Here is a 21650-nt window from a genome sequence, read left to right on the forward strand (position 1 = left end):
CGGCTACTTTTTTTCCCAAACTTGATTAACACACAGCTGAGGCTAAATTGGTTGTGATTGACGAGGTGGCAATCAATTACAACTGTGCAGAAAATACTTCCATTTGAAACAGACGCGGGCGCGAGCTATACACAAAAAAGAAAAAATCAAAGCGTTGGGACTCATCCTTTTTGAGAACAGGTGCTTTTAATTTGGGCACTCAATTAAATCTGGGTGAAAAATCGAACATGACATTTATTGCGTATGCGTGGAATGTGGGACTATCTCGGGCCAGTGAAATGTATGTAGGACTATAGCCATATCGATTCATGCGGGAGTTGTCGTGGGAAAAGTTCGCTGAAGCCTGGTTTATAGGCCTAGTATAAGGGCCTCATTTCGCCGTGGAAGTGTCGAAGAACATGGAATGGAACGTATAGCACTATATAGTGGTTTGGTTTCAAACTCTCCTTTGAAGGACGCCCAATTTATTATGAAGGTTATTTGGCCGCGGACCCGGAAATATGCTCATGTGCTGTGCCAGCAGCAGCTGCAGGTAGCTAGCTACACCTAATAATAGTTAAAAATATATATATGAAAACATTACAAAAAATGTTGTAATTTTTATATAGCAGATCTACAAGCTCACAGTCACATTTCAATGCACTGTGTGAGCTTATATAATGTAGCTATTTTCAATTTGGCTGGGAACCCCCTGGACAACCCCCCCAAGGACCTCTGGGGGTCCCCAGCCAGACCCCATCACTGTGAGAAGCACTGACCAGTGCATGGTGACCAGACTGTTTGTTGTGAATTATTTTGCCACGGACCCCTATCTAAAAAGAGGCTGGCCATGGCAACCTGATTTGTCACCTTTTGTCAACATGTTTTGAAATTAAACAAAAAATAAAATGGGGGCATATAAGTGTTTAAATTGTCCCTCATTTTTCTCCCCCTGGACCCCCTGAGACCCCCTCAAGAACGCTAGATGCGATTTGACGTATATTCTCTCAACACAAGATTATACTCTTCCACAATCTTCGAATGCTTCATAACTGCACAGAATGTAACTGCACCTAAAAAAATAAGAAGTTGCGACAGGCAGCTGTCATCTGTTTGTCATTTCCGTTCAAGAAAATACTGTAGAGTACAGGCCTATTTTAAAATATCTTTTAAACAAATCTATGAATTTCCATTTCTGCTAAGCAGCAAGCTATAGATAAGCTTTGACCAAGTTTATTCATTTATTTATCTTCATATCAATTTCAGTGCTTCCGATGTGCAGACTGTTAGCCAAGTAACACACGAGAATAGCTTTTTGTACGACTGAGTTGCATATCCCAAAATGGCACTTTTGTGAACTTGTGGAGCCGCTTATATGTTCGACGTGTGTGTGACGCTGCCGTACACGACAAAGGATGAAATAACTGAGCTGTATAATTGTTTCTGCGGCACCCTGTCCGTCCGTCCACCAGACATCGTGCGCAGTGACATCGCCCTGGACAAGCAGAAGGGCTGCAAGCTGGCCAACCACCCGGACATGATGCTGGAGTTGCAGAGGGAGAAGGCAGCCACCATGCAGCTTGTGCTGCTGAAAGAGCAACTCTCCAACATCTACAGCAACATTACAATAACAGGTAAGAGAGATCACACACACACACACACACACACACATGCACGCACGCACATACGCAAGCACGCACATACACACACACACGCGTTTTGGCATAAACATTCAAGCACATTGCCACATAATATTGACATGAAACAGAATGGCCTGTGTGGGTTACACACACACGCATGGACGGCATGCGTACACCCACAGGGGCCCTGCCCTCTCTTACACACACACGCACAGTCGCACACACACGCTGTGGACAGCAGAGCCGATACGCTCATGCACATGCGTGCATGCACACACGCGAGGTTCAAAGCATGCCGATATAAACCATCAGCTTTCAGAATGACAAATGTAATTTGTAAAAGAGGAATGCAGGGATGGATGGAGGGCTACAGCAGCAGAGGGGTAGTAAACACAGCGCTGACATTTCCACTGGTTAGAGTTAACTCAAGCCCACCGCAGGGGGATCGCTGGGGTCTTGCCTTTTGGGTGGGCTGCATTTCTTATCGGTTGCCGTGACTAACTAGAGTGGAAATGCAGGACTTGAAAAGAACGCTTTCTGTGGAGATGAGAGTGACTTGTTGTGAGTTTTGCTGGTGTAGCGACGGAACGGACTTGTCTGAGACCCTTGATCATGGGATTTACTGGAACAGTTGTTCCCAACCTTTCCTGGATCAGGGCCCACTTCAAGGTCTCTAAAACGTCCGTGGCCAGGCCCACCCATCTGACCACTTAACACGTCAGGTGGGTGTATACATTTTACAGAGCATACAGAGAACGCTTTTGGTTGAGATGTGAGTTATGTTACTGGTGTAGTGAAAGAATGGGCTGAGACCATTGATCATGTGTTTCCCTATAAACCTGGTGTTTCACCCCCCCCCCCCACACACACACACACACACACACACTACATAGTGCTGCGTGCCTGATGTGCATTCTTGTGGGCCTGCATTGTCATCTTCTCAAGCTACAGTTAAGTTATGTTAGGTATAGTGTGGCAGATTCTAAAGTATATAGCAGATTCATAAACTCTGTGAAACGTTGTGGGCTTCACGCGATGCCGTCATATGCCGTTCTTGAGTGACACCCGGAACGGGTGTAGCAAAAGAACGGGCTTGTCTGAGGCCGTTGATCAGGTTTTTAGGTCTTCCTAAAACCACTTACCGTTGCCATTGTACATTTCTGCGAAAGACAGAAGTGTGTTGCATGCAACGTTGTCAATGTATAGGATAGGTTTAGGTACGTTGCAGGTACGTGTTGACATTTTGCATTCAGGGTTGGTTATAGGTTGAGACTGAGAGGTTAGATTTAGAGTTAGTTATCATGTACTTCAAATTGAAAGATGTATGTTTGAGTCAACATGGTCCGCATATAGTAGGCATGCTCACACACAATGTTTAGGGGATTAGAATACGCCCGGTTTCAATGTTTTTTTGCGCTTTGTTGAAACGTACAGTGACATTTATTCTGGCGAGCAGGCTGCATACCCATGCACTGTGACAGGGTCAACCCTCCCACCACGTATGACGTAGGAGCAACATGGCTGGCATGTGAATATGGTTAATACCTTTTAAACAGAGTCAATATGCAGACAATGCCGAATGAGGATCCATATAATTCTTTGTTTTTTGGGGTGAATAAAGCAGTCCCAACTGAAAACGTTGGAATCCGATCAAGAAAACACACAAAGACAGGCGATCAATAAGACATAAACACTTATAACACTTACAATGTGCCGAGGGAAGGCATCTGCGCTGGAAAGTATTCCCTCCAAACATCCCGTGGTCAGACGGTGGAATGTGAGACCACAGCAGGGGGACATCCTGAGATTTTCAGCATTTTCTTTTCTCCAGAAAGCTATTGATGAATGTGTGGGAAGCTTCCAATTACACCTCGAGCTGAATCCAAGTTGAATGTGTAATTTGTGTGTGTGTGTGTGTGTGTGTGTGTGTGTGTGTGTGTGTGTGTGTGTGTGTGTGTGTGTGTGTGTGTGTGTGTGTGTGTGTGTGTGTGTGTGAGTGAGAGAGTTTAGGGGGGGATTCCCACGGGAGGACCCTGTGTGAATCATAGGACACATCTAGTATCAGTTGTTGCAGTCAAAACATGCCCCACCTAACCTTGCACCCATCACGGTACACAGTGAAATCGTCAGTGTTCATTTACCCTTGTGGGTAACCATTGATAAACATTGATGCACTCTAAGAGTTGCACATGGATGACTTATTAGCAATTGTCCGTTGGGTGCATGACACTGCAAAATCCTGCATGTTAACTTATACTGTAACTCAGAAAGTGAAGAAAACATGGAGGTTCATGTCGACTCAGTATGCATAGATGTGATTGCCAAGATATTCTTATCCAGGTAGCAAGTCTATCTCTGTGACCCGAGTCAGTCTGCACCAGACACATAACCAGTTATATTAAATTAATAAACCCTATATACTTAGTTGACCAGGGTCATCCAGAGCTCTGTACTACTGCCGTTTTCCCCCTTAACAGCTGATAGAAGCTGTGAGCGTGTAGATCTGCTATTTGTTTTTTGAATCACGTCACGTGATGGATGACTGATGTCACCGGAGCTGGCCACATGAAGTCCCCAGATCCACACACTGGAGCCACGCCGGTCCCATGTGGATCCTGAGATCCACATGGTTAGATTAATGTCCCCATGCTAATATGGTCTCCTCACACCAAAACAATGGGATTTGGGAATCCAAATTTGGCAAAAGTTTTGCTTTAAAACAATGATACATTATTACAGTAAGACATTACAGCCAGCGAATAGCCCGATATGATGCATATCACGCGTGATCTATTCTCTTGTATTCCAGCCAGTTTTTGCAGCACAACAGTTCCGAGTGTCTTATGGCTCGGTGGGGGATATTGTCTGCTTAAGATGCTCACGTATTGCCAGGGCTCCATGCGGCTGAGGCCATGCAAAGACAGAGTCACGCGAGGGAGCACGGTGGCTTTCTTTTTGTTTTGAGCAGGTGCCATCGTTTGTTATGGAGGGGGAGGCGAGAGCCACAGCAGCAGGAGGACTTTATTTACTGAAGCAGATTCAATGCGCACTAGCGTTCTCACAGAAAGCTCATTCCTCAACCCGGAGGGAGGGAGAAAGGGACGGATCAACGGGAAATTTCCCAGACAGAAAAAGTAGACAAATGGACACTAACCCGGCTAATTCACCTTTAGCTAAGCCTCTCCACCTCTCCACCTTTAGCTAAGCCTCTCCCACTTAGACACTCCCACTTGGACACTTTCCAGCCGGGCTCATTCAATCCAATGTAAATATCATGGATTTTACACATTAAATACTGGTTCATTTTTGGACCCAGACCTTCAAAATCTCTTCCAAATCCATCAACAAGGCCTGCCATATGCACTGGAAAAATATGTGTGTGACATTTCTTGTTTAAAACAATGTTTTATCATATAGGAAAGAGGTTTGTCTAACCCATGTTATGCTTAGCTGTGATTGGACCATAGCAGTTTGGGGAGGCGCTTTGCTATAGGTCAATTGGTAACAGCTGAGGGTCATAAGGGAGGCTTTTATTTTATTTAATGTTATTTCTTAGACGATATATATATTTAGATCCTACCGGCTGATAAAACCACTACTGGTTGACAGTATATATTATATTCACAACACATTGTGATCTTATTTCTAAATGTTCACCCCAGAACAGGGCCGCAAGTTAATCCCGTCAACGCTGCAGACAGTATAGGTTAAACGGCAGTCCCTGCAAATGTGCGCTAGTCGTGTGTACTGTGTAGGTTTATGCGTTTTGTATGCTGTGCAAAGGGTTTGCTTATGTGGTCCTGTGTTCTCTGGAGTGCAACGGAGTAGTGCAGTAATATGGGCTACAGAGGCACAAGGCTGGCGTTTAAATATGTCTGGTAACAATCAGTGTAGCCACACTGTGTGTGTGTGTGTGTGTGTGTGTGTGTGTGTGTGCGACTATGCGTGCGTGTGTGTGCACATGTGCGTGTGTGTGTGTGAAGGCAGGTGGTGTTTAAAGGTCGTTTAACAGCCTCGCTCCATCCTTTTCCACTCACCACAGCATGACCTTTGACCTGTGCTTGTTAGAGCTATCAGTAATGGGGCCACTCTGAGCGCCAACACACACACACACACACACACACACACACACACACACACTGAGGAAAATACCCCAAATTCAGACAAGGCAAAGGTCACGGTCACTGTCACCCCATGGTGAGCTATTCATGTTCTCTCCTCTCAACATGCTCCATCTTCCATCCATGCCCCCCACCCCCCCACTCTGCCTGCCTGCCCCCCCCTTCTCTTTCTCGGTTCTCTATCTCTGATTCTTTCCCTGATTCTTTTCTTTTCTCGCTGTCTATGTCTCCGTCTGTCTGTCTCTCTCCGTTCTCTGTTTCTACTCTCTAGTTTAGCGTGTTAGCTTAGCAGTCTGCATTGTGATTTCATATGAGCATTGTGCGTTTATTTAGACTATGAGGCAGTCATTTCAACACTTCAATTTGTGACCTCATGATTCGGAACCACAAGTCTAAAGGTCTTAAATGGAGACTATTTAAGAATGTCTCAGAGTTATTCCCATCATGGCCAGAGATGGTCCAACTGATATGCATATACAGGATCTGGGATCGCGGCGGGGCAACATTGTGCATCTCAGACTTGGTGTGGCCAGCCTGTGATGTGAGAACTTCAGTTGTCTGTGACGTAAATATGACATATGACTCAAGGCAAGGTTTCAGCCCCGCTCCCCAGACCCATTGACTTCCATTATAAAAATCAAAGTTAAATATTTCAAAAACATATGCGAGACATATGTGAAAAAATAATTAGTGGCCTACTGTCAGTGTGAACAAGAAATTTGGCGCTGGTCGGTCCAGCGGTTTTGCAAGATTAGCTCCGGACACAGACAGACAGACAGACAGACAGGACGACCACGCCGTAAAAAGTATCTGAAGTGATAAAACCTGAGAGGCAAGTGTCAAACGTGTGATGTCACCCAGGGAGCTCAGCAGACGATGGTTGGAGACGGGGTTTTGGAGTTTTTATAGTGCCGCCTGATCTGCACGATAAAACCCAACCTTAACCCCTTCCTCCTGTTTACAACTCTACTTGTCAGCTTGTTTCATTCTCTTTTTACATTAGTTAAAAACGTTCATATATCTTATCTACTCGTAATATTTATATATTTTAGTAGTCCATTCAACTTCAAACTAATTGAAAACACACGTCCCTGCTTCTGGTGAAGGATATTGTCTAATTGAGACCTTCATCTTTCTATTAGTTATTTCATTATGTTAATATTTTATGCAATGTAAAGTTTTGTAAAGTCTTGTAAATCCATGCATGAAATAACCATATTATCACCATTCATTAGAAGGACAATTTCAGTCACCATAAGCATGGACATATGTTTTCAATGAGTCTGACATGAAGTTTGAAATTGAAAGGGCTTATGGGGGGCGTGTCTGATCAAATTAATATCAAATACTATTTTATTTAGTTTTTATACCTTGACAACTGTCTGGGGTACAAGCAACAGTCAAGAGTAGACATGAAAATGACCCCAGAAGTGTTTTAAAGTGAAATTCCCCTGCAAAGGGGAACCAAGTGTAACTCAGCCATATCAGCAGCTGCAGACTTTCTATCTGAGGGTGAGAGTTGTGCAAGTTCAACAATATTGACTATACTGCCAAAGGCTATACAAATAATTTATAGGGATTCTTGAAATCCCTCATTGTCTCTCTTCATTTCATTTGATTTCCATCTGAATAGTTTATTGGAAATTATAATTGGAATGGAAATTATTTTGGCCAACCGCAAACATTTCCAACCTATTTCATCACAGAACCAGCAGTGATGGTAGTCAAGGACGGAAACTGCTTCTCTTTGAATTTAACGTATTCATTTATTTTCACTTCACTCAGACTGCACTGTCCTCCTCATAATATGGCTATAATACAAATATTTCATTGCATTGTAATGACTCGTCACTCGAGTGGACTCGGTAGGGGGAAGAGTCCCGAGTCCCTTGGTCCGAGACAGAGTCAACTCAAGCCTGAGTCAAATTATGGGTGAGATCCAGACGAGACCGAGTAAATGGAGTCCTACAACACTACTATCTTGAGTTCTGAGGCACTTTCATCCTCACCAAAACTTCTCGGTTCGGAAAGCCCTTCCCTCCAAAGCTGAATAAAAAAATGTATGGCTGAGTGGTCATTGTTTATAGATCAATCAACGACATTCAGGCTGATTATTCACCTCCGCTACGCGTCGGTGGATAATCAGCCTGAATGTGATTTATATATAAACAATGACCACTCAGCCATACATTATCCTGCTTATTACATGGCTACTCAATACATAAATTAATACATTGACCCAAAACACAACAAAACAAGATATTTCCTTGCTTGCGGTAATGAAAGTACTCCATAAATGTCGCGCTGGCCGGCGTCTGCCCAGCTGCAGCACTGTCTGAAAACAATTAAGTATGTGAGTTGATCAAATAGAATCCAATTTCGGTATACTGCTTCGTCCATTTCTCGCTCAAATGTTTTCAAAAACATTTTTGAGAGCAATGTTTAGCTGTAAATGACATTGTGTGTGTGTGTTCACATGGCTGTCATGTTGGAAACAGCAGTAAATCAGTAAGTGGCTGCAGCCAGGTGCTCCGAGGGTTTGATTAAGCAGCGGTCTGTTATAGAGCGGAGCGGTCTGTTATCAAGAAATAACACTGCGCTGAATTCTGCGATTGACCAATCAGAATCAAGCATTCAACCAAGCCATGTAATAATAGCTGAGAATGAGCATGTGAATGTTATGTTGATATGTCAAGTCAACATCACAGATGTCTATTCTGTATTTAAGTCCGACGTAATTTTGTAGTCCTATGTTACGTCCGGGTCCAAGTGGCACCAGCTCCTGTCCGCTTCTCATTGTAAATAGAATATCTAAACGCGTGAATCTTTTTACAATGACGTTATTTTTCAGAAAGGAAGCCATTGAGGGTTAAAATGGGTCTTAATGCTTCCAACTCGAGTTGAATTATTAATGTTCTCTACAAGTGTCCATGAAAAAGAAAATATATGATGTGGAGACAATAATGACTATTATTATCATTATTATTGAAGGTGGTAACAGTCCATTTGCTCAGTACAATATTTCGGGGGATATGGGTTGAGTATGTTGAATCTAGTTTGCATTTAATGAGGATTTAGTTGACACAATGAAATGGTGATAGTATCCAGTGTGGGGCAGACGGCCTGTCACAGCCAGATTCGGGAGAGCAGCAGTTTGTTGTTGCGAGGAAAGCGGTAAAATTAGACTTTCGTGGTTGTTTTCGTCTCAGATTTAGTCCGACGGAGGGACACAGTATAACTCTATGGGGACACAAAATCAACACATAAGGAGGACCCGGAAGTATCTCTGGAGGGGGCGCGTCACGGCTAAAATACTGAATTGGACATGAGACATTATAGGCTACACTCACTACAGTGATTCTGACATTCTGCAATATAGCGGCCATGCATTGAGTTTAGAGTAGAAACCTCTCGTTTCAATGTTTTGGTGAGAAGAAAACCTTTGTTTCCCTCATGTTTCGTGACATTATATCACATTAGTAATTCCGCTCCCATAGATCTTGTGTGCTTTCACTTCAGATTTGACATTGGTTTAGTCACTAGAAGTAGAAAAGCGGTAGAAAACAGTGGTCGACTACCTTTTTACACTGATGAAAACTAAATGGAAACTAAATAAAAACTAAGCTATGATGACTAAAACTATAAGACTAAATATATTGACGTAAATTTCGTCAACAAATAAAAACTAGACTAAAATGTTAGGAAGGGCCTAGTGGACAAGACATCCAGTATAAGTCATTTTACACTTGGTTGCATGCTGAAAATAGCAGATCTACAAGCTCACAACGCGTCGCAGCATGACACGTTCGTTGTGAGCTTGTAGATCTGCTATTTTCAGCAAATGTAAAAACAGTCATTACGGCGGCATCAAGGCCCGCCAAAATACATTTTAGTCGACTAAATCATCTGTAGATTTAGTCGACTAAAATCTTATGATATTTAGTCGACTAAAACACTAAAACATTCCAGGTGACTAAAATGTGGCTAAAACTAAATGAAAACCATTCAAGAGACTACGACTAAAACTAAAATAGAAATTTGCTGCCAAAAGCAACGCTGGAAAAAGCAGTGTTATAGCGACATGATGAGAGCATATCATCCACCCTGCTCGTCCATTCCCACCCTCACGCTGCTCGCTCTCTCTCTCAGTCTGACCTCACGCGGTATCCAGTGACTTGTTTAGAATGTTTACACGCTCTAGTCAATTGTTAGGCTAATGTAAATGTTGCTGTGAATATATATCAGGCACTAATATAATAAACAGTCTCTTTGTACTATATAGGCCTCTTCCAACTGCTGACAGAACTCTTCAGGGACGTGTAGAGAGTGTTACAGAGGCAGGGGCTGTAATCCCGTAAGCAGGCACTTTTGGACAAAAATAGTGAAAATAGCAGATCTACAAGCTCACAACGCGTTGTGCTGTGACGCGTTAAGAGCTTGTAGATCAGCTATTTTCGAGTCGCAACCCAGCACTCTTTATCTACTGGAGATGTGGTGTATAACAACATGGATTTCTAAACCAATTTGTTCAACGCAAAATGCTATACATTCCAAGTTCAGGAGACTTCAGAAAAAAGCAATTCTCCTGAATGCTGCCTTCCGGCATGGCATGGAAAGGAGTGGCATTTTTGCATGTCTTTCACCATAGGAAATGCTGCATTCATGGTCTGGAAAGGGCAGTTGTTTTACAGACGGGTAAAGGGGCAGGGGCTGAAGCCCCCTTTGATGACGACGCCAGGACCAGAAGTGAATTCCTCATTCATTTTTCCCATAGAAATTTCAAAAAGTATTTAAAGGCGATTACGCCACGGAAAAAACAACAAAAAGTGTTGTAACCTGCCGTTTTCTTCTTTCTAATTATTTGTTCGGCCTGAAAATTTGTGTTTGTTGTCATGATTTGTCACAACTCGAGTTGGCTTTATACGAGGCTTAAAAGGTCTTTAAATAAATACTTTTTGAAATGTCTATGAGGAAAATGAACGGGGAATCATTTCCTGGTCCCTGGTAGGGGGCGGGACTGCGACACTATAGAGCAGTGGTTCCCAAAGTGGGTTCTTTGGGGGAGTTCCAGGGGGTCCCCAGCTAAATGATAGTTTGGAAACAAATGGACCCTTATGGGTCTATAACTCTGAGAGAGTGTACAAATGGATTTGTGCACTCTCAGAGTTAAATTAACATTGATTTTACGATATAAATTGGGTGTCCCAGAGATAGAAATGCCATCAAATGGGGGTCCGTAGACTAATGCATGTCAAACTGGGGGTCCTTGAAATTAAACGGGTTGAGAATCACTGCTAGAGCCGTAATATCTTCTCTCATGGGGGACCCTGGTATATCTTTTCAAATGACATGAGAAAGTTTGGGAACCACTAGAGAGCCCTGGGGATTAAAGTGTTTAAATCAACATTTTACCATGGTTTGAATAAGACGCGGTCTAATAACCACACGGCTTTGCCCAGATGTGGAAGGACAGCTGGAGGGTCGATTTGAGATTAAGAATTCACGAAATGTAACAAATGATTATATTGTGATTGACCTCCTTTGGCCTACTGGCAGCGTGGCAGCGTGCACAGGAAATGGGATCAGTTTAAAAAGGTGTTCCACAGTGACTTATGACTCTAGTCTCAGCACTTTATCACCGGTGTCATAAATGTGACCATCGTGTCATCAGCCAAATCCAAATGCACAACTCTAAGCTGCTATAAGTGGACTTAAAGCAGAGCGCAAAAAGTCTGAAAAAACACCAACATTTTGGGGGAATTTACAAAAACATCTGTGCTCTACTTGAAAATGTTTTCATCAAAACAAGTTGGCTCAGCTGTGTATATTCAGGGGGCCGCTGGATCACATTCATATCCAAAATCAAAACACATTTACTTTTGGTAATATCGGGACGCATGCCGCTTTCTCTTATCCCTGTTAGTTTCGGTGTGAGATTTGAGCGGATGTTTAACTCCCCCTTGCTCTTCATCTCGTGTTGTTTTCCACAAAGTGTGCACACGCACGTGCGCACGCGCACTCTCTCTCTCTCTCACCGCGCGCACGCACACACACACACACACACACACACACACACACACACACACACACACACACACACACACTCCAACCATGGACCATTTCAGATGCTACGAAGGGGCAAGTAGCTTCGTAGCCACAGAGCCACTGGCAGTAGATTGCCAAATAGCTTCTTCCCCCACACAATCAGGCATATGAACAATCTGGCCTCAGAAAATAAAAATGAGCTTGGAAAACAAAAACAAGCATCACTCACATATCCGCACGCATACAGACAGACAGAGAGACAGACAGACAGACAGACAGACAGACAGACAGACAGACAGTCAGACAGACAGACAGACAGACAGACAGTGTTTGAATAGGGTTCGACTGGATTGCTGGATTACTACAATGACCATAATGCTTTGGTGTAGCCTACTTAGTCACCAGAGGGGGGCGGGCTGTTTTACTGAGATAACATGTAGTCCAGGAAGGACGTGAGACCAATGTCTGTGACATCACTTTGAAATACTAACATATCTATAAACACATTACCCAGAAAAGTAAGTTTGTTGTCTCTCAAGCATCATTCAAATAAAAGCTGGTTGCAAAGGGGTGAAGTGGCCCTTTAAGTAAAAGTATCAATACTGCAAAGTAAAAAAAATAGTTAGAAGTAAAAGTGCTGAATTAAAAATGTACTTGAATAAAAGTACAAAAAGTATCAAAATATAGGCTACTTAAAGTACCAAAGGTAGAAAGTGCTCGTTGTGCAGAATGTACGCCATTTCACGGGTTCAAGTATAAAAATCTTTAGAAAATAGCAGATGCGACGAATTGTTTCTTGTAAATTGTCTATTTTCAAATTGCCAGAGGGCTGGTTAATGTACCTTTTAGTTACTAGTTACTTCAAAGTAACTATTAGTAACTAAAGTTGTCAAAGAATTGCAGTGCAGTAAAAAGTACAATGTTTGCCTCTGAGATGTAGTGGAGTATAAGTAAAATAATTTAAAATAATTTAAAATACTCAAGTAAAAAATACCTCAAGGTTGTACTTGAGTAAATATATTTAGTTACTTTCCACCACTGCTCGGGGCCATTACAGTTTTATATTGGACATAATTGCCAGTTGTGTGGATTTAGCTTCTTTTTTTTAAGTCGTCGGAGCATTTACAAAGGGTTATATTTATACACGTTCCAGGTTACAAATTGGGTAAATTAACGCTGAGGATTTCACTGTGTGCAAACAACACATGGGAATCAAACGTCACATTACTGCCCAGAAATAATTGTGTTTGGTTTTATGCAAATGGCGCATAAACATGTGGAATGGGGTAATAGTTCTGTCAAATATGCACTAATTTGCACAGTAGAAAAACACTTACTGGTGGATGAATTCAGAAGAAAGTAATTTGTTTATTAAACAAAATAGCGCAGTGCAAGAAGTGCAAGAAAACTAATATTGCCTTCTGTAAGTAGGCTATGCTTTGTTGAATTTGGTTGTTTAAAATAACCATACAAACCTTTATTTGCCCCTGTGTCACTATAGCCTTAAATTACCACTAGATTGAGTAAAGTCTGGTCATTGTGCAGAGTGCAATCCTCAGTGTAAATTTAACTACAATGTAAAAATGGACCCAATGTACCCATTTTGGACTGGGTTTGGTTTGATAATTAATGACATCAAAACCACTTCAAACTGAATTATGCCACTTAATTAAGTTAAGTACACAACACAATACAGTTTTCCCAGTCATTATCATGATGAAATTGTTAATGCAAATTAGTTTGCTCGTGTAGATTTATGGACGTTGGCTAAATAAACTTTGCTTCAGTGTTTTGAGGTTGCACAAAGCAGGCTCATCTGATGGTCCTCATTTCACCCCTCGTTTTCCAATCAAACAAATCTCACCAGATGCAATGAATTTGAATAACATTTTGAAACAATTCGTAGAGCAAAAACATATCCCTCATATTTGCATGTGTAGCCGTAGTGTGTGTGTGTGTGTGTGTGTGTGTGTGTGTGTGTGTGTGTGTGTGTGTGTGTGTGTGTGTGTGTGTGTGTGTGTGTGTGTGTGTGTGTGTGTGTGTGTGTGTGTGTGTGTGTGTGTGTGTGTGCGTGTGTATGCACGTGCGTGTGTGTGTGCGTGTGCATGCACGTGCGTGTGTTGACAAGTAGTACTGCCTGAAGTTGAATATATTCCCCGGTCAAGCAGGGATTGCCTCTTTGGAAGAGCATGGTAAAAGTCAAAACAAAAAGAGAAGAATTGGTTTGACTCTCACGTAGTACATAATTTATAAGTTACAGAATGCTTCTTTAAATAATGACATCAGACGAACACGCGCAGTGCCGACCCTTCAGACTCCATCGCAGAGTCACGTAATCGAGTTGTTCGGTCTCACCTGTCACTTCATCAATCACCAGCCGGCGGCCGATGTGTGTTTCAGATCCCCGAGACAAACTGCTGATTACGCGCCTCTCTTCTCCTCTCCTCTCCAAAACGTTTTCCCTTAACCAGTTTAGACCCCCGAGGCCGATTCTACAAATGCCTTCTAAATCAGTAGTTCCCCCCCTCTATCAAGATTTTTCAAAAGAATGATCCAAAAATATAAGATGTACAAACTTGTATACCTGCTATTTTTGAATGGCCAATGCTAAAATCTTAAAATGACCGATGCTTTTCCGATTAAGGGGTATATCTAGATACTCCATTGCATGACATTAAAAATCACAGATCTGCGTGAAAATCTCTGATCTACGAGCCAGCGGCGCGTCACGTGACAAATCCACACGCGACACTGTCACACGACAAAGTATACCCACGCATAACGCTGAGGACGTACCTTAGTGTTTAAATCACAAATGGCCATAACGTGTAATTCCATGTGTTTGCAATATGCTCGCAGACAAGTGCCAGGAACCTGCAAACGAATGTCATTTTAATAGCCATGCATGGGAAATGTTTGAAAGCGCTCCTTCCTCTCCTGTGATCGTTTGGCGTAACCCCCCAACCCCCCTACATTTTTTTCCCCTCTCCGAACTCTTGAAAACATACGTTTTGTGTCAAATTTCAAATCATGGCACTGTATTCTGTAGTCTATACTGACCCAGCTCTTACAAGGGGTATATGAACACTTGGCAAGAATGTAGGTACTGTGTGTGTACGTGTGTGCGTGTGCGTGCGCCTGTGCGTCAGATCTCTATGGGTCCACATGAAGTTGTTGTCCTCAGGGGAAACATGCCTACTTCATTACCACTGAGACACATTTTATTTCCTTAATTTGACTCTCAGGCTGTCAGGCGCTATTTATAAGATTGGCCTTTGTGCACCCATAATATAGCCTATGTGTGTGTGTGCGTGAGTGCGTGCATGTGTGTCTGTGAGTGCATGTGCGCATGCATGCATGCCTGTGTGTGTGTGTGTATGTGTGTGTGTGTGCGTGTGTGCGTGTGTGCGTGTGCGCTTGTAGGTTACTGGCGGGTGTCGGTGCATGTGTGAAAGTTTGACTGGTACTACACTGTAAACTCGCCTGTGTGTGGAAAATGGACCCATATACACGTTGGACAAATCAACCCCAAGTATTGTACTGTGCACAAGTGGCTTTGGTGGACAGTATTGTACTGAAGTACACAATTCTCCCTACTTTGCTGGAGTATATCCAATGTTCAATACTTTTACTTCTACTCATCATCTCGGAGGCAAATATTGTACTTTTTACTCTACTACAAACCTTAAGTTATACTTTGTAAATATTGATTCTAATGACAAATACATTATACATAAATTGACACATCAACCCTATGTATATATATATACTTTATGTATTTGAAAATATCCGATCTACAAGCTCGCTCACCACCTGCGGCGAGTTGTTAGCTTGTATCTTCTATTTGTATCCATTTTATCCATTTGAAAACTTGTGAAATGGGAAATTTCATGCATAATGAGTACCTTTTACTTTTGGCACTAAGTATATTCTGATGCCTATACTTTTAGTCAAGTAAATGTCTGAATGCAGGATAGGAGTATTTATTTCTACATTGTGTTAAAACATCAGAGTACCTTTTCCACTACCGCTCAGAGCTCTCTTGGCAGGTTGGCCAGAGTCACTGCATGTTTACGGAAGTGATTTGATCCTGTATTTAAGAATGTTACGCTAATGTCCTACTCTTTCAACTACTTAGGCTGGGATTAAACACACTCATTAGTCTCGCACAAATATTTGTGTGTCCGCTGGTTTGTGTGTGCGTGCGCGCGCGCGCGTGTGTGTGTGTGTGCGTGTGTGCGTGTGTGCGTGCGTGTGTGTGACATTAGGCTCTGTGACTTGCACCAAAGTAACATCCCTCCTTGCGTGTGGAACACTGTGGGAGTGCTGTGTCGTCGACGTATGAGTTTCGAGCAAACAAACAATACAGTGAAATATGAATCTAATTATCTATAAATTCTAGGAATCTCTGTACGTATGCATAATTTTACTTGTCTGTCTGACTTTTCTTTCGCATACCTCGAGAAGCGTTCATCCCCATTGCCTTAACACTTGGTGGGTGTATATACCGCGTAGGGCCCGAGGGAGTGCGGTGTTGAGTGCGAAGTCAATGGGAGGGACGGTTCTCCGGAACGCTGTGAGCAGCCATACTGTGGTTCTCGACAGCTCTGCAAAAAGCAGCACTTCTGGACCGGAAGGCCAAGCTATTCCAGAAACAGCCCCCGAGATCCAAATGGCCACGGCCGTCTAAGCAAGTAGACTTACCTATACTAACTACCTGGAATTGAACTCCAGCGTCCATATTGTTCCAGGGGGAGAACATTAGCCAGAAATAGCCGTTACACATAGCTTGTAGATCGGATGTTTTTGACAAAGACATTTGGTGAAAAAGAAAACAATGCAGTCCAAGTATGGATATAACTCGGGTCCAGTTTACCAAGTCTAGAAGTGGTAACTTACAACCTATATCATATTATACAATATACAGTAGTGGTATGTATATCATGACCTATGAGCAGTTTCAACTTGTAAGATGTGTGTCATTGATTGATTCCCCCAAAATAATGAACAAAGTGTGTCGCTTATCAGTTCAATAAGGGACACATCTTTCAGTTTCCAAATAAGGGGGCGATTCCTTATTTCAAGGGACAGTTGGCCGCCCTAACTCAGAGCCAAGCAATTGGCTCGATTCGAACAGGCATGTATGCATTCCCGGAAGTGCGGCTGCCACTAATGCTTTTAATTCCAGTCACAGTATGGTCACACATCTTTCGAGTCTTATTTCCTCAGTTTCACTAATGATGACTTGAAATGCCATCATGCATTTGCTGTGTGCGACCTTAGTCTGATTTGAAAACAGATCTGAGTATGAGCAGGCTCTACACTCTTGGTTCGTGCAACTATTGGATGTCTCTCATGAATCTCTGCCTGCAGTTTCAAATTTCAGATGAACTCTGCTGCCGTCTGTTGAGGTCCAATTTGCCGTAATAGAAGATAGCATCCCCCTGTTGAGCACGAGACAGCAACACTGTTATGAAGTGGGTTTTCCTTCCAAGAAAGAAATAGATCGAAGAAAACGCATCTCTGCTCAACGACCAAATCTGTTCCTAAACGTACAGAGCTGCCAACCTGAGCCAATAGCGTTTAGTCTCACAGCCACAGGAAACTTCAGCTTCGTTATGTTCTTCTCTGTTGAAGCCCCGTTTATTAAAAGCCCCCTCCCTCTCCAACGTTCCAGCTTGCATAAGAGTTTGGTACGTTTGTGCCTTTGCCACTGGAGTGTCCTCTTTTCTATGATTTAATTTGCTCTGACTGTGTGCCTGGTCGGGTTGTCTTGGATGGCGTTAGCGGCCATTAATCACTCTTGTGTCCTGCGGAGTTTTGAGATCTGCAAGATCCACAGAGCAACTCTCAGACTGGCGGGAGGGAGGGGGGGGGGGGGGGGCTTGGGGGGAGAGAGAGAGACCAATATAGGGCAGAAGCAAAGAGTGGAACGAGTAAGCAAAAAAGTATTTGAGCCACTGCAATCTTTCCCTGCAACGTTTGAATGCTTAATTTATATACATCGAATTATGGAGTCGAGTCGTGCAACATTGTCACACTCACAACGAGGGGCGTGTGCGACACATTATGAGCTTGTAGATTGACTATTTTCGACGACAACAGGCATGAATAAAACAGTTTTGTCTCGTTGCAAATCTCTGATTGCAACTGGGCCTACAAGCAGCGCTCATATAGATACCTTATTGATCCTGCAGGGGAAATTAGAGGGGTCAGAGACGGTATGGCCATCAAAGTTACAGATACGCTACCGGGCAAATAAATACAACCGGTACATACTACAGAGCAAGCATCCTGTTGGTAAATTGAGGCCATGAGGAAGTGACAGGTCAGGCCGCTAGTTTTGCTGTTTCCCCCCATGATTGACCCCCTGCTGGTTGCACAAGCAATAACTCTCTATTATAGCGAATTAGTTTTTTGGGGTGGACTTAACTCGGATAACTGGATAGCCGGTTGTCCAGAACCAGCACAAAAGCCTCAGCCCAGGCTGAGGCTTTTGTGCTGGTTCTGGGGGGGGGCCATTGAACACAGCCATGGAGCAGAGCTGCTCTGTGAAACCCAGTGATTCCCATTGAAAAGTAATTGCGAGCTGCTCTGCCCCCATCTCCCCCCGGAATAGAGAGAGCAATTTAGTTTCAATAGTGTGTACGGTGCCTTACTAGGGCCCCAGGGTGTGGGGGGCCTCAAAAGCCTGGATTACACATAAAAAACACACAAATAAATGTGTGTGTGGGGGGGGCTTTCCGAGGGCCCAGAATTTGGTGCTACGCCCCTGCTCGTTGCGTGCCTCGTTATATAAACGGGACAAGGGACTGACGAAGCCCTTCCTGCATCATCCTTTAAAGGTATTATGACATTATTTTTAACATAATTTTAACAACATTAAAAGTCTTGGCCATGGTCCTTCAAACGTGTCTAAAAAGTTTGAACTTTTTTTGAACACTCCAGTATTTCTTGCCAGGAGTTTTTGTGTGTATGTAATATGCATCCTGAGAAGGCATAGAAAAATACATTATTTTAGCCTGTAGATGTCGGTAATTCCCCCTTTCCTGTCAATCACTACCCAGCTCCGCCCCCCCCACCCCTCAAGCCCTCCATACCTCTCCGCCCCCCTCAGAGAAAGGGACTGTTCTTTTTTTTTTCCTTTACAAGTTCACAGCATCTCAGCCATAGCAACGCTGCCAGTGCCAACGCACGCAACTTCTTCTCCTTTTATAACTATTTGTTTATAGTTTATATAAAATGTTATTTATAATAAGACTATCACTGCATGTATGTACTGAGGGGATGGACAACAACATGTATTCTCTGCTGCAAAAGGAGAGGAGACTGGAGCAACACGGACATTTAGAGCCTTTTATTAAGGTGCTGAGTATACAAAACGACTAACGTTTCGACCTTGCGGTCTTCATCAGAGTCCACTCTGATGAAGACCGTCCGCAAGGTCGAAACGTAAAAGGCTCAAAATGTCCGTGTTGCTCCAGTCTCCTCTCCTTTTGCAACTTTGATGTCCCTGCACCTGTGAAACACCGGATCAGCCGTTTTAGGCTTGAGGCGCGTTGGTAGACTCCCTTTGTAACATGTATTCTCTATTCAACGTCATCGTACGAGCAACAGTTGGTAAACAAATAAGGCACTTTCGGAAATACCGCACCGGAGCGCACTCGCCTATTAGTTTGCATTGCACAGTGCCAGTGGGCTTAGTGCGCTATTTCCGAACGCGCCTATGAAACTCCTGCAATATCTCACCCCACGACCACGTCGACATAAACTTGTGTAATGTCATCGTCATCGATATCATACTCAATGACTATAGCCTATCATTATTCGCCATACTTTTAACGTGGATTATATCACACGAGCGTTGGCTGCGCGTTGCTATTCCACTGTATCGCATTACAAGAACAATAATGAGCACATGCAATCTACAACAGCTGGTGCACGCCACGAATCAAAGATTAATAATAGTCAAACACACAGCTAATGCGGGTAGTGGCAGTGATTGACTATAAATTAAAAGTAGGCTACCATGAAGCATTTCGGAGTGCTGCAGGCGATTGATTTTTTATTGTGAGTCCACTCAAATAGTACTGCACAACAATTTAACACAAATCATTGCAGTATAAATACTTATAGTTGGGATTGGGACACGAATGCTTGGTATTGCTCCTGGGTTCATAAAAAGTTTGGTTGCAAATCCACTCTGAACTTGTCCGAGATTTGAAAAACTTTCTGGGGTGAAATGATGTGCGCACACCAAGAGTCCCTTCTTTGACAACTTGGTTGGAACGTTACCGTCAAAAATAAAATGCATCCACCTAGAGCGTGAATCTTCATCTAGGCCAGTTGGTGGAAAGTGCAAGGACTTGTGTTGATTGACACAGCCGACAACGGAGCAGATTGCTTTTTCTCTAGAAGCCATTATTATTATTATTATACTGAAACAAAGTCGCGGACAGAATGAGGAAGAAGAGAGGAGAGCAGGTGGAGGAGAGGAGAGGGGCGGGGATGAGGAGGAGGGGGGCGGGTAGTAGAATTGGTAGACAGGGAGCAGAGGAGAGGGGGCGGGGTTTAGCGTTACATTACGTAGGCCTCCGCCGTCCAAGCCACGAGTCATATTTGCATAATTATTCACAAAAGTCCAGACAGCGGAGAATACACTGAATGTTCAAATTTGGTTTTTTTTTGGTGAAATTGATGTCAAGAAAAGCCAAAGAACACAAAATATCTACAAAAATGTGTTTTAAATGTCACAATCCCTTTAAGGGTCCATTTGGTAACCAACGGCATCATTTATCTGAGGACCACCTGGAACCACTTCAAGGACCACTGGTGGTCCCCAGACCACTGGTTGAAAACCACTGTTCTAAGACAATCAAGCATTTGACCCGAAACATCTATTCACTATCCAGATAAACCCCCACAGTGCAGCCATCCAGCTGGCTTCCATAGGGATTTGTAAATCTCTTCCAACCTGGCTCCACCACCTCTCACTAACAACAGCCAAACGTCAAGTTGTCCCGTAGCCCCGCAACCTAACCCAGAGTTCCAGAAAACAGCCCAAACTCAAACTACCTAAAGGGAGAAATGACACATTCGACAACAAAAGTCAAACGGACTCCGTTGCAGAATTGTGACTTGTTTTGTTTCTTTGTGGGTCCCTCCATCCGTGAGGCTATTGTTTACATTCTGCCGTGTATACCAGGAGATACAGACGACTATGGACGGGAACGGATTAAACTGTGTTTCTTTTTTCACGCTCGTTGTTTTCGACGGCAAGGGAGGGAGAAAAGCGGCTTGGGCAATTGTTGGCAGTGTATTCAGGTCGTAAACTCCACTGATTGTCATGAGAGAGAAGCATGATGGGCTGCCTGCATGCGTGTAGTATCGTGTACGTGCGCACGCGTGTGCGTGCGTGTGTGTGTGTGAGCGTTTGTGCACGTGGTTCTGTGTGTGTGTGCATTTTTGGTCAGATGGAGCTTTGAAACATTTCTGTCAGCCTTGCTATTTCTTTATTTATAAATGTGCACCAGAGTGAGCCAGAGGGGTGGGTTGACACACATGGAATAGGGTTTTCTTCGTAAACCTTATTTTTTTGTTTTGTTTTGTTTTGTTTTTTTGTTCACTGAGACCAACAACAGATAGAGGTCTGGCAACATCATCAAATCAACATGTTCTTTAGACGTTTATTGGCTCATTAGAGGCGTGATAGAGTCGTAATGTTGGATGTGTAACCAAATTGTTTTCCTTCCTATTTTCAAAGTCTGTTTTTGTTTTTGTTATTTGGCTTGAATGTGCTATAACTGGTACCTTGGGATTTTTTACTTCAAGTTTTAATTGCATGACTAATGCTTCATGGCTACAA

The 21650-nt window shown here is 43.1% G+C and overlaps 1 protein-coding gene across 1 annotated transcript in view; it reads left to right on the forward strand.

The window, feature by feature from the left end:
* Window positions 1-21650, forward strand: part of hpse2 (heparanase 2) — a 128172-nt gene that overhangs the window by 4979 nt on the left and 101543 nt on the right. Inside the window, exon 3 of the mRNA XM_080782245.1 lies at window positions 1452-1613. Coding sequence (XP_080638371.1) covers window positions 1452-1613 — 162 coding nt within the window. The remainder of the gene's footprint in view (window positions 1-1451; window positions 1614-21650) is intronic.

This window comes from Protomyctophum bolini (genome assembly GCF_963924005.1).
Source record: "Protomyctophum bolini genome assembly, chromosome: 14".
NCBI classification, from domain to species: Eukaryota; Metazoa; Chordata; class Actinopteri; order Myctophiformes; family Myctophidae; genus Protomyctophum; species Protomyctophum bolini.